Consider the following 12946-nt stretch of genomic DNA (forward strand, 5'->3'; position numbering starts at 1 on the left):
AAAAGCAAAAAAGGTCTACATATATGTTCTAAATCCTATTCTGTTCTTTAATAGCACAGCATATAAAAAAAAGAAATCCAAGCTTCTTAATGCATATACTATGACAGACTCTCAGAGGAAAAAACTTTTGAGTATGGACTTTATGAGTATGGTGATGGATGATGTATTTGCATCATCAGGGTCATCACCGGAAAGTTGTCTACCAAGAGATGAATTCTTTTATTTATAGTTTAGTTACAGTTGCTCCTAATTCAAATCCCAACTCTTCTTCTTATCTATATAATTGTTATTTTTCTCATCTGTTAAATGAGGGGGTTTGATTCAGTCACTTAAGGTCCTGTCCATCTCTAAATCTACAGCCATACAATGGTCCAAACATCCTACTAAAGTATCATAACCTGTCAGATCAGAGAAACACAATGTGGTTCTCATCTAAATTTCAGTACTGGACCTACCTTCTCAAAGAGATGTTTTATCTACTTTTATAGCTTACATGAGATATATTTTTAAATTGGTGCAGAACATTGCTTACTACAGTAATGAAATTGGGATGCTTGTGAATATGTATCTATACTAAGCAATAAAGATCAGGAAGTCCTTAAACTATATTGGATTCATATGGAGATTATAATTTGCATCTGTAGAGAGAATATGTGACTAATGGAATCATAGGTCTTTTGAAGTATGAATTATATAGAAACCAATATTGATTATAGTCCTTCATTTACATATGGGAAATTTGAAACACTATGAATTCAGGTGAGTGTTATACTTCATCCAATATCAAGCAGGTATCTATCATAGTGCATTTTTTTGGCAAGAGTTCTGGTATTTATTTTAAACATCTTTTAATTAAAAGTGTGAACTTGGGGGCAGCTAGGTGGCACAGTGGATAGAGCACCAGCCTTGGAGTCAGGAGTACCTGGGTTCAAATCCGATCTCAGACACTTAATAATTACCTAGCTGTGTGGCCTTGGGCAAGCCACTTAACCCCATTGCCTTGAAAAATCTAAAAAAAAAGTGTGAACTTTTTGACCATAACTTTTAAATTGGTTACTAAATGCAAATGAATGAGGAAAGCCCTGGATTTGTTAGTCATAAAAGTTAGATCTGGAAGAAATCTTGAAAATAAGTTAATCCAATTCATTTTATAAATTCAAAAAAAAACTAAAAAAGTTAGGGTCACACATGATAGGACAAGGATTTGAACTCACCTCTAACTCAGGAGACCTAGGTTCATATCCTTGTTTTCCTGTTTACTGCCTATGTAGCCTTGTGAAAATCATGAAACCTAGGGTGGCTAGGTGGCGCAGTGGATAAAGTACCGGCCCTGGAGTCAGGAGTACCCAGGTTCAAATCTGGCCTCAGACACTTAATAATTACCTAGCTGTGTGGCCTTGGGCAAGCCACTTAACCCCATTGCCTTGCAAAAACCTGAAAAAAAAAATCATGAAACCTCATTGAGGCTCAGTTTTCTCTTATTTAAAGAACTAGATCAGCTCTTCTAAATAAGGTTTCTTTTCATCTACTTTTTTCTTTGTTTCTTTTCATCTACTTTTGATCTTTTAATTTCTTTTCCCCCAAAAAATTATGTGTAAACTAGAAAGATTTGTGCTCTCCCTCCTCTCCACAAGTTATAAAATTATGCAGCATATTTTAGAATTGTAATGAGCCTCAAATAGACAAAACACCTTTAAAATAAGCAATTCTATGGGGAAGGAGTCAGATTTGTATAGCTTTCTTTTTTCTTAAATCTTAGATTACTTTAATGAAGCTATATTGGCTCCTTTTGGATACATAGCTTCTTCTAAGTACAAAATATTCTTGATAGCATTAAAAGAAACTAAAAAAGAAAAGAAAAAAAACGTTGTTTCCAATGCTGATTATATACTGTATCATGTAAATTGCACTAATTTTGAAAAAAATAGTCACTTTTTATTGTTTGATTATAAAATGATATTGGAAGAGAAAAGTAATGAGGATGTGCTTGTAATCTCTTGATACAAAGTCTTCTAAAAGGATATTTGTATTTAAAAAAAGAATTTGAAAACAATACTGAAAGAAAAAATTTAATTTTAATTTTCTTTTAACTGGATATGCCATGTTGCCAAGAGTGTGCTGCTGCCAACTCTATGCAAGTACAGCAATCTCTACAAATATAAGGCTCCATTTATTGTTTTTTTTTTTTGGTGGTTTTTTAGGGTTTTTGCAAGGCAATGGGATTAAGTGACTTGCCCAAGGCCACACAGCTAGGTAATTATTAAATGTCTGAGACTGGATTTGAACTCAGGTCCTCCTGACTCCAGGGCCAGTGCGCTATCCACTGCATCACCTAGCCACCCTCAATTTATTGTTTTATTGACTGTCTAGACTTCCCAAGGAGTTTGTGCTGCGGACTTGGAGTATATGCTTACCTAAGGGGGAATTTCTGAGAGCCTGATTGTTAAATATTTACTAATACATTCTGATGTCACCCAATATTACTTCTTGGGCTCAGTGAGAGTGCTGTAGAAAACCCAAGAATGAAATCATCTGCAGACTAAAGGCCTGATGCTTAGAAGCTCATGATAACAATAATTATAACTGGCATTTTTATAGCACTTTAAGGTTCACAAAGTGCTTAGCCTCCATTATCTCATTGGTACCTCACAACGCCTATTTAATTAGCACAATGAATACTGCTATGCTGGAGCCAGTTTTTACTGACTCTAGGGAGCTGGTTATTAAATCTTCAATGTGAATATTTACAGCAACACTACCTATCCAGGCTAGATTTATTGAATGTTTAAATTTAAGAAGGTGATGGAAGAAATGTTAATAATGCAAATTAAACTTAAAAATTTGTTACATTTTCAGAGAACCAATGTTGAACACTTACCAATATACTCTTTTAAACTAAACCCAATTAAATTATTACAAAAGTTTTGTGCTTCATAGGAGATGAAGTGCATGATTGATTACATGTACATGATTACAATGATTTGTACATGAGTACAAAAGTTTGAACTTCATAGTAGATGTAGATAAAGCAGGATAATATAAAAGGTGTCTTCTTCCTGTTTTTTAGGAGGGTTTTTCCCCCTATAAAATATATACTGTGGATTACACACTCAGTAGTATCAGCAGTGGGATTGGGCAGCCATGGAAGTTTAATTGATCTTAAGACAGGCATCATTTCCAGGAATAAGGAGTTATTCTACTCCTCTGCCCTCCTCTGGGGTATCATGTTCAGGTATGGACCTGAAGGTTAAAAAGGACATTGGGGGGTGGCTAGGTGGCGCACTGGATTGAGCACTGACCCTGGAGTCAGGAGGAACTGAGTTCAAATCCAGCTTCAGACACTTAATAATTACCTAGCTGTGTGACCTTAGGCAAGTCACTTAACCTCATTGCCTTGCAAAAACAAAAAAAAAGACATTGAAGAATGCCCCAAGGGGGTGCTTTGAGTCCTTGCCATCTTGGGATCATTTGAAGACCTAGCCTAGAGAAGATTCAGGGGAGATGATAGATATATTCAAGTACTAGAAGGGCCTCCATGTCAAAAAGGGAATCAGTTTTTCTTTGGCTTAAGTCCAGAACTTATGAACCTGGGCAAAAAAATTACAGAGGGGCAAATTTAAGATTTAATGTCAAGGAAAACCTTCTAATTTTAAGAGCTCTAAAAGTAGAATGAACTACTTCTGTAGATGTTAGCTTCCCTATCATTGGAGGCCTTCAAGCAGAAAAGGGATGACCACTTATCAAATATGTGTCATGGGAATTCCTGTCAAGTATGATAGCTCAGACTTGGCCACAGAGATGCCTTCCAGCTTTCAAATTCTATGAATTCATAACCTCTGGAGAAGAGATTATGATTCTGAAATTAAAGTTGAGAAATATTTTCATTTTTCTTTCATGTAAGTCAAGTTTCAGAGAAAAAGAATTCTAGTCAAATAAGAATCCTCAAAAAAAAAGAGACCTCTTTCCTTCGTTCCTGAAAATGTTTGCTACTTGTGACTTTGAACAAGTGACTTAACTTCTCTAGACCTCTATTTCCTCATCAATAAAACGATGGGGTTGAACTAGATAATCTCTGAGGACCCTTCCAACTTTTGATCTGTGATCCTCTGAATATTATGTGGGACAGGTATGACCTAGATGCCATTCATTTACACCATATTTTACATTTTCAACATGCTATCATCACAACCACTCCATAAAGACAAGTTGTACCCATTTTATTAACCTCAATTTGCAGAAGAGGGATCAAACGTTTGCTCAGAGAAGGTAAGTAGCTACCTGGTAAATGACAGCTGAGATTTGAACCAAAAGCTTAAGCCCCAATTCTACTTTAGTGACTGCCTCCTGAGAATACCAGAAAGGGGAACGGTAGGAAGAGAATGAAATTTGTAATAAATAAATCTACATTTTGCTGTAACCTTTAAAATAGGAAATAAGGATAGAGATTAGATCTGTGTGTACATTGGTCTAGGGAACACCCCGGGGAGGAAACTGCTGCTACCAATCAGGAAGTCACTTTCTCTGCTACTTAAAGTATTAGAGAATAATCTAGAGGAATTGTGATGAGATTCAGTGACTTTCCAAAGGTTGTACAACTAGGACTTATACCCAGATCCTACTGCCTTTAAGACTATCCACCTATGCCATACTGCCCCCTCATATTATTACTATATGATTTAGAATAGCAGTAGCCCCAATAGAGTCCTTCTTTGGACAATAAGGTGGTCATAGGATTTAGAGTTGGAAGGAGAACTTTAGAGATCAGCTGGTCCTACCACCTGATTTTATAGATGAAGAAATGGTGACCAAGAAAAGCAGTGATTTGACCAAGTTCACTACCTAATAAAAAGCAGTCAGCAACCAAGAAATGTTTCAACTGTGCCTTTGGAAACAAGTCTTTGGACTTGAAATTCAAGTACTGAACAATACTTGTCCCAGAATTAAAATGATCAAATGGCAGAGGGGTGTAGGACCCATCTCAGAGCTAATATAAAAGAAGAATGCTTTGGGGGCAAGGAAGAGTTCTTTGTGGTCCTTTGTATTTACCAAAATACACACTTGTTTGTTCATTTTGGCAGTTTGACATCTCTGACCTCGTGCGCACAATGAGACTGCAGAGACACGGAATGATTCAGACTGAGGTATGTCTTTGGTCCTACTTTTTTTTAAACAGTAGAGAATTCTCTTTTAGGTGATAATGTAAGTAATGTAAGCTTCTTAAGTCACAGTTTTCTCTTTTTTGGAAGGGTTTTCTTATTTAGAAAACACATTTAGAAAGTATAATCATTTTGCTTCCCCCTCCCAAACTCCTAGAACATTTTGTAAAATTCTGTTTGAACCTAAAATCTCCAGCTAGACAGAATCCCACACCTATTACCTGTGTAGATATTGTTGGTCCTTAAAAAATTAAAATAAAATTTGCTCCTTTTAAATAGAAGAAAGTTTGCCTTTCATGTTTATCACCACTCTATTTTGTTTTCATAAATCTATTCAGCCTTCTGAACATTCAGCTGACTTTCACAAAGACATTTTCATAGCAGAGAAACCACATTGACCAGAGCTGCCTAGACCTCAGACCTAAGTATGCAGCCCATTAATGCTATGACACTGTAATGTGATCACCAGTTTTCCAACCATGTTCTTAAACCTAATCTTGGTACAAAAAAGGGCAGCTGAAGCACTAGGAGAATATGACATCAATGTATATTTTTTCAAATCCATTATTACTTTGTCAAAAAGCAGGAAAAAATTCTGCTTGGAAGTATGAAGGCCTGAGTTAATGGAGTATGTTAAATTATGTTTTAGTATTCCAAGGATCAGTGAAAAAGAGCATAGACCCCTTCACATTTAGAAATGTTTGTGGAAAAAAAAAAGCCATTGCTTGGTGGCCAACCTTCCAATGATACGTCTCCTCAAATTTAGGTATGCTAATAAGATATAAGAAAAAAAAAATTTCTTTGATCATGCTATGTAATTTCATCAGTTTGGAAACTTTCTGATGTGAAAACTACTTTAACCAGGATACATCTGCAACTTGAGTCTTTAATTTTTTTTAACTATGGAATAAAATAAGAATTACCATAACATAGTATAATTTTTTAAAAACATATGATTGACCATGGTATTTCAAATCTACTGTGTACAACTTGCAATTCCTTTTTAATATGTAATAAAATTATCTTGTAAATTTTTTTTTCTTTCTCTCCTCCTCATCTAGAGATAGCTACCATTATACAAAAATATGTACAAGTAAAATCATACCCAAAACAAACCCAGGAACTATATAAACAAAATTTTAAAAACTTTATGTATATGTATATATATATATATATATTAAATCAATTTTAAATAAATGAAGAAATATTAATTATTTTTGGATGGGTAGGATCAATAGAAGGCAGTTAGGTGTCACAGTGGATAGAGCACTGGCCTTGGAGTCAGGAGGACTGGTGTTCAAATCCAGTCTCAGACACTTGGTAACTTAACCTTAGGCAAGTCATGTAATCCTGATTACCTTGTATCTAGGACCATCTCCAGTCGTCCTGAATCATATCTGGCCACTAGATCCAGATGGTTCTGGAGGAGAAAGTGAGGCTAGTGACTTAGCATAGCACCCCCTCACTCAAATCCAATTCACATTCTTGTTGTGGCATCACCTCCCTGATGTCATGGTCCTCTTTGAGAATGAAGGACAGACATTAGGATCAATAGAATAAAAAAGCTTTATCTATGCTGATTTAAATATTCAGTGTCATCTCAGTTAAGTTGCCAAAAAGTTATTTTACTGAATGAGAAAAGTAATTCACTTGCAACTTAACATTGGATTTCCTGGGGGCTCTGAGAGGTTGGGATGCCCATAAATCATATGACTGAAACATTTCAAAGGTGGATCTTTTTTAGCCCATCTTTCTAATTCCATTCCTCTATCCATTCTACCATACTACCTCTGTAAAAAAAATTAATAACAACAAGGAAACAGAACTTTTTAAGTGGTTGGACTTTTACACTTTTTTTATCCACAATATTGATACTTGATTTGTTTTTTAATATGAGATTAAAAAATGTATTTATATCAGGATTTATATCATTTCATAAAATCATGGTTACTGCCTATGCCTATACAACCATGATTTTCAAATAAAGATGGGAATAGAAAACTAAAAGATAACAAAAGTAGGACCAGACGAAAACAAGTCTGTCTGAATTTCAGCCTAACCAACTATATAAGCTTCCCTGGGGCTATTTTTGTAAGGCTAATCTAACCTAGAAAAATCTCATCCTTCGTTTCCTTGCCAAAATGGGATTCAGATGTTGAATTTTCAAAACTATAAACCCCCAAAAGTGGGTAACTGTTTCATGTGAAATAATACCTTTTTACATATATTTTTCTTTCCCAGGATCAATATATTTTCTGCTATCAAGTTGTTCTTTGTGTACTGAGACGTCTTCAAGTTGAAGAAGACCAGAAAAATAAGCAGCAGCATTTAAAGTGATTCTTCAAAGTTCTCTTGTGTATACATCTCTGTTATTAACTATGTCCAGTTCTGGCCTGGTCATTTATGGACCTGGGGAAAGGACAAGAGAACTCAGTATCTTTATAAAGACCCTCCTCACTTTGAAATGAGAGGGTGTCCTGTATAACAGTAAATATCTAATAAAGCTGTATTGTATAGCTTTTTTTAACCTATGATAATTATTGAAATAAAGTGTTGTATTAAAAAACACTATTCCATTCCTGCAGTTAGTAAACTGCCTTTTTTGCTTAAAGACCATAGGGGAAATTAAGGCAGTATTTGATCAAGGTGAGCATTGTTACTGAGATGCTTTCTTAGTCTATTTTTAAAACAATCTTGTTTATAGCAGAGTTCTTTTTCATTATTTTAATAAAGTAGTACTATTTTATAAGGGATATTTGAAAGCAGTATTTAAGTTTAAGAGATAACTATTGACATAGAATAAGAAGCAAATGTTTACTGTCACAGTTTCTAATGTTTATAAAATTTCCTGTACATATTTATATACATTACATGAAAAATGAAATTTTCTGATGTCTCTTTGTAATTGGTTAGGCATCATCACTTTGTAAATAAAGCTACATCTTTAAAAAGTATCAATACAAAAAAAGGGGTGACTCAGTAAGCTTTAAAGATGTGCTTGCATATTAATGAGATGTTTCAGTATCCGATTGCTTTTGTGAAATGGTAAAGGAGCTAAAACTTTGACCTAATGTGTGATTTTATAGTGATGTTGTTACAAGTACCAGTTTCCTTGAGGTTAAAGGGATGGGACATTTGTGTCTTCTGACCATTCCACATCCCGAAGATGAAGTCCATAGTCTCCATCATCTGGATTTCTGGGGGAATAAAACCTGGAGACCATCAACCAGATTGAGTGTGATACTCTGTGGCAGATTCATTGATAGAAACACAAAAGATGTCACAGAAAATGTGAAATTGGTGAAAGAAATTTGAAACAGGTGATATGGAAGCGTAGAAAGTAGATTGAACCCAGAATCAGACAAGACCTGACCCAAATTGCAAATTAGTTGAACTGGATTTCTTTGAGTTTCATTTTTGTTGTTTGTTTACTAATGGGAACAATACCATGGGTATTGCCTCCTTTTAGAGTTGCTGTTATGAACAAAGAACTTTTTTTTGTCTTAAAGTACTAACAATGCAAATGTTATTTTTAGAAAAACAATTCCACTGCCAGCCTCCTCTGATCACCTCATTATGGTGTGGGAAGTTTGTTTATCAAAGGTTGTGCTGGCAGAGCATACTCTAGCAAGTCCAGTCAAGCAGGAATAATGTTTATGGCTAGTTCTAAAGATGTCCCAAAAGTCTTAGTCTTAAAAATTGAACTAAGACTTTTGTAATACCTTATATATCTGCTATTCAAAAACCAACTTCCCTGAGTTCAAAGAAGAATATCACACAACTGTCTGTACTAATTTCTCAACCCTAGAAACTTTCCACCTGCTGTCTTAGTCTCACGTTTTCCCACCATCCTATAAAGGAAATCAAGAAACTGCCTTGTCTATTTTTGCCATTTCTGTTATCTCTGAGTCTCATCAGTCCATTCCTTTTATCTACTTAATAACCAAAACAAATAGTTTTGATGACTGCTACTTTATAATAAAGTTTGAGGTCTGAAAGTTCGATTTCCCCTGCATTTCTTTCTTTTTTCATTAATTCTCTTGATAAAAACAAATTAAATTAAATCAATTCCCTTGATATACTAGGTCTTTTGTTCCTCCAAATAAATTTTTTTTATTTTATCAAGTTTTGTAAAGTATTCCTTTGGTAGTTTGATTATCATAGCATTAAAATCAAAAATTAACTTTGATAATATTGTGATTTTTTTAATTATATTGGCCTGAACCAGTATAAAATGACCCCTCTATAAGCACTGGATATTCCTCCAACTGTTTAAGTTTGTCATTTCTTTCCAGAGCACTTTGTAATTGCATCTATACAAATATGGAATGTGCTTTTAGTAGAGAAATTCCAAAATGTTTGATTCATTTTGTGGCCATGTGGATGAGATTTCCCTTCTTACTCTTACTGGGGAAAATGTGGTTGAAAATGTGGCTTGCAGCAGACTTCAGGATCCTCAAAACATGAAATGAATTCACACACAGCTCTTTGATCCAGAAGAACAGCATTGCAAAGAGAAAGGGGGCAGAGCTTATAAAGGAGTACAGCATGGTATCTTGTGTTGGGTGGAGTTAGGGGGGAGAACTAAGCAGTGACCAGCACCTGAACATGACTGGTGTCAGTCATACTTCTTGATAAGGGGAACAGGGCATGTGATATGTGCTAGGAGAAAGGTGAGGGACGAGATGGGAAGAAGAGTTGAGATTACTCTTATTATCTCAGTGGTCAGAAGAGGTTGAGGTGCTAGATAACAATGAGAACAAAATAGACATTCACCAGATAAGGCAGGCAAGCAAAGATGATATTTCCCTTTCAATATTATTACTGACACTTGAATTTTGTTGTTGTCATATAGAAATGTTATTGATTTTTGAGAATTTATTTTATAGACTGCCACTTTACTGAAGCTATTTTCTCAGGTTCCTTGCTGACCCCTAAATTGTTTTTTTAAGTAAGCTATCATATCATAAGCAGAGATAGTTTTATCTCTTTTATAATCATCTTTATAACTTTTAATTTCTTTATCTGGTCTAATTGCTGCTATTTCTTTTTTTTTAAGGTGTTTTTTTTTTGCAAGACAATGAGGTTAAGTGGCTTGCCCAAGGCCACACAGCTAGGTAATTATTAAGTGTCTGAAGTCAGATTTGAACTCAGGTACTCCTGACTCCAGGGCCAGTGCTCTATCCACTGCACCACCTAGCCTCCCCTAGAGTCAACTTATACTGCCTTGAGAGAGCTGATTATTAAATATCAGGGTTTGGTGGTTGTTTTGGTATCTAGACTTAAGAAAATGATGGAGAAAATCTTAGTAATTCAGATTAAATTGAAAAAGTATATGTACTTTTCCATATAGCTAGTTGTTAAACATTTGATTTACTGAAACTCTAAAGATGGCAAACCCACATATATTGCTTAACCCCAAACCCAGGTCAGGAACTTGCAAAGCATAGGCCAAGGAGGGCAGCCATCAAATTTGTCTTGGATCAGATCTCGTTGAGAACATTGAATTGTCATATTTTTCTGAGAAGTCTATGAGCTTTAAGTTGTCTCTATGCGTTCTGTATTCAAGACTAATAATTTATTATTCTTGTACAGCATTCCTGTGTTCTTTTAATATTACTCTGTGCTTCTCTTTCACATTGTCCTTCATTTATATTTACTGTTTTCTCATTTTGCTTTTGGAAAGACATCGATATGGACTCATTTTTCTACTTTGTTAATTATTTTGATTGTACAAGTCATGTATCCTACCAATTGTTCCCATCCAAATATTTCTTTTAAAGTCCTTATTTCTCTCAAAAATTCTGGTACATTCTGCTGTGATTCTGTGCTGTCTTGAGAATCCAGGGCTCTATGCTTCATTGGATTTTGGTTTAATTTCCTTCATCTTCCTCTTTTTATTCAGAGACATTTGCTATCTTTTAATATGTTGTGTTACTCACCTTCCTTTTGATCTCAATAGCTTCCCTGTTGGTTTATATAAACCATACACTTGGTTGTTCAACTGAGTTTTCTTCCTTCTAAAATGTTGACTAGTTTTGGAGCCTGGAATCAGGAGTACCTGAGTTCAAATCTGGCCTCAGACACTTAATAATTACCTAGCTGTGTGGGCAAGCCACTTCTTGCAAAATCTAAAAAAAAAAAAAAAGCAAACAAATAAAATGTTGACTAGTTTTAATCTTTTTCTTACATTGTCTTATTCTGATTCTTTATCTTAATGAAGGTGGATTTACCTGCTCTGAACCAGACCTTAAAGCTGTCCCAATTGAGGAATTCAGGTTAGCAGTCTACAAAGAGCAGTAGATACTGGTGGATCCAGGTGGAGAACAACAAAACAGTGAGAAGTGGGGCAGTGCCAGTATTGGGGGACTGCACTAGGCTAAAAGGAAAGGAGACTAGTATCTAGGTAGGTTCAACACTATCTCACAGAAATTGCTTGGAGCAGGGATGGAGGCTCTTTGTAGGCTTCAGGAAGGATGGAGTAGGTGTTCTGGGCAGTTACTATTGCCTTAGGCTTGCTCACCTAGGGAACCAACCCAGACAGAGTGCCATCCACCTAATTGGGCATTTTTGAAATTCACCACTTGTTGCAAAAGAATGCTAAAAAACCGGAGGTGGCCTGAACTAGTACAAACTGTCACAAGAGGAAAATTCTTGCTGAATAAATCCCAAGGTCCAACTGGTGGGTTTTGTTCAACTTGCCAGAGCGTGGAAACTGATGGAGGCAAGTGGCTAAATGAGTCCTATGAATGCATATTCTCCACTGTTAATCCATAAAGCTGTTACCTTGTTGAGCTTCTTGATTTCTATCTGGGGAGATAATTCCTCTATCTCTTGTAGTTGGGTTGGTTTTTGGTTTGAGGTTTTTTCTTTTTGAGAGTTAGCGGGGAGTGGAGTAAAATGTCGCCATTGTATTGGTCATGTCCCCTTTTTTTTCTTTTTTTGCCTTTTGCCTTTTGCCTTTTCAGAGGATAGAACAGATCCAAACAGTAAAATAGACCTGTTTTCATGTCATGTCTGGTCTCCATCATGAACTAGTACAAATGCCTTGGGACAGAAGCATTTAAGAATAGAATAAGTTACTAGGTGTAAAAGCAGGAGATGGTTATAGTAATCTGCTGTTTGATAAACCCAAAGAGTCCAGTCATTGGGATAAAACCTCCCTCTTTGATAAAAACTGCTGGGATAATTGGAAGTTAGTATGGAAGAAACTTAGATTAGACCAACACCTCACACCCTTTACCAAGATAAGATCCAAATGGTTACAGGACTTAGACATAAAAAAACAATACTATAAGCCAATTAGAAGATCAAGGACTAGTTTACCTGTCAGATCTATGGAAAGGGGAACAGCTTATGACTAAGGAAGAGTTGGAGAACATCACCAAAAACCAATTAGGTGATTTCGATTACATTAAATTTTAAAAAGCTTTTGCACAGATAAAACCAATGTAACCAAGATCAAAAGAAATGTAGTAAATTGGGAAACGATCTTTACAACTAATGATTCTGACAAAGGACTCATTTCCAAAATATACAGAGAACTGAGTCATATTTTTAAAACAAAAAGCCATTCCCCAATTGACAAATGGTCAAAGGATATGCAAAGGCAATTTACAGATGAGGAGATCAAAGCAATCCATAGCCATACGAAAAAAATGCTCTAAATCATTAATTATTAGAGAAATGCAAATTAAAGCTTCTCTGAGGTACCACCTCACACCTCTCAGATTGGCCAATATGACCAGGAAGGATAATGATCATTGTTGGAAGGGTTGTGGGAAATCTGG

The 12946-nt window shown here is 35.5% G+C and overlaps 1 protein-coding gene and 1 long non-coding RNA gene across 10 annotated transcripts in view; one reads left to right on the plus strand and one right to left on the minus strand.

The window, feature by feature from the left end:
* The window catches only part of PTPN13 (protein tyrosine phosphatase non-receptor type 13), a 231074-nt gene extending 221920 nt beyond the window's left edge, over positions 1-9154 (plus strand). For all 9 annotated transcript variants that reach the window (XM_074228614.1, XM_074228608.1, XM_074228610.1 and 6 more), the window contains 2 exons: positions 5079-5141; positions 7398-9154. In XM_074228614.1, coding sequence (XP_074084715.1) covers positions 5079-5141; positions 7398-7493 — 159 coding nt within the window. In that variant the 3' untranslated portion in view covers positions 7494-9154. The remainder of the gene's footprint in view (positions 1-5078; positions 5142-7397) is intronic.
* LOC141517538 (uncharacterized) overlaps positions 1-12682 on the minus strand; it is a 28337-nt gene extending 15655 nt beyond the window's left edge. Inside the window, exon 1 of the long non-coding RNA XR_012476899.1 lies at positions 7371-12682. This is a non-coding gene — a long non-coding RNA (uncharacterized LOC141517538). The remainder of the gene's footprint in view (positions 1-7370) is intronic.
* Between the last annotated feature and the right edge of the window lie 264 nt (positions 12683-12946).

This window comes from Macrotis lagotis, chromosome 3 (assembly GCF_037893015.1).
Source record: "Macrotis lagotis isolate mMagLag1 chromosome 3, bilby.v1.9.chrom.fasta, whole genome shotgun sequence".
Classification (NCBI taxonomy): domain Eukaryota; kingdom Metazoa; phylum Chordata; class Mammalia; order Peramelemorphia; family Peramelidae; genus Macrotis; species Macrotis lagotis.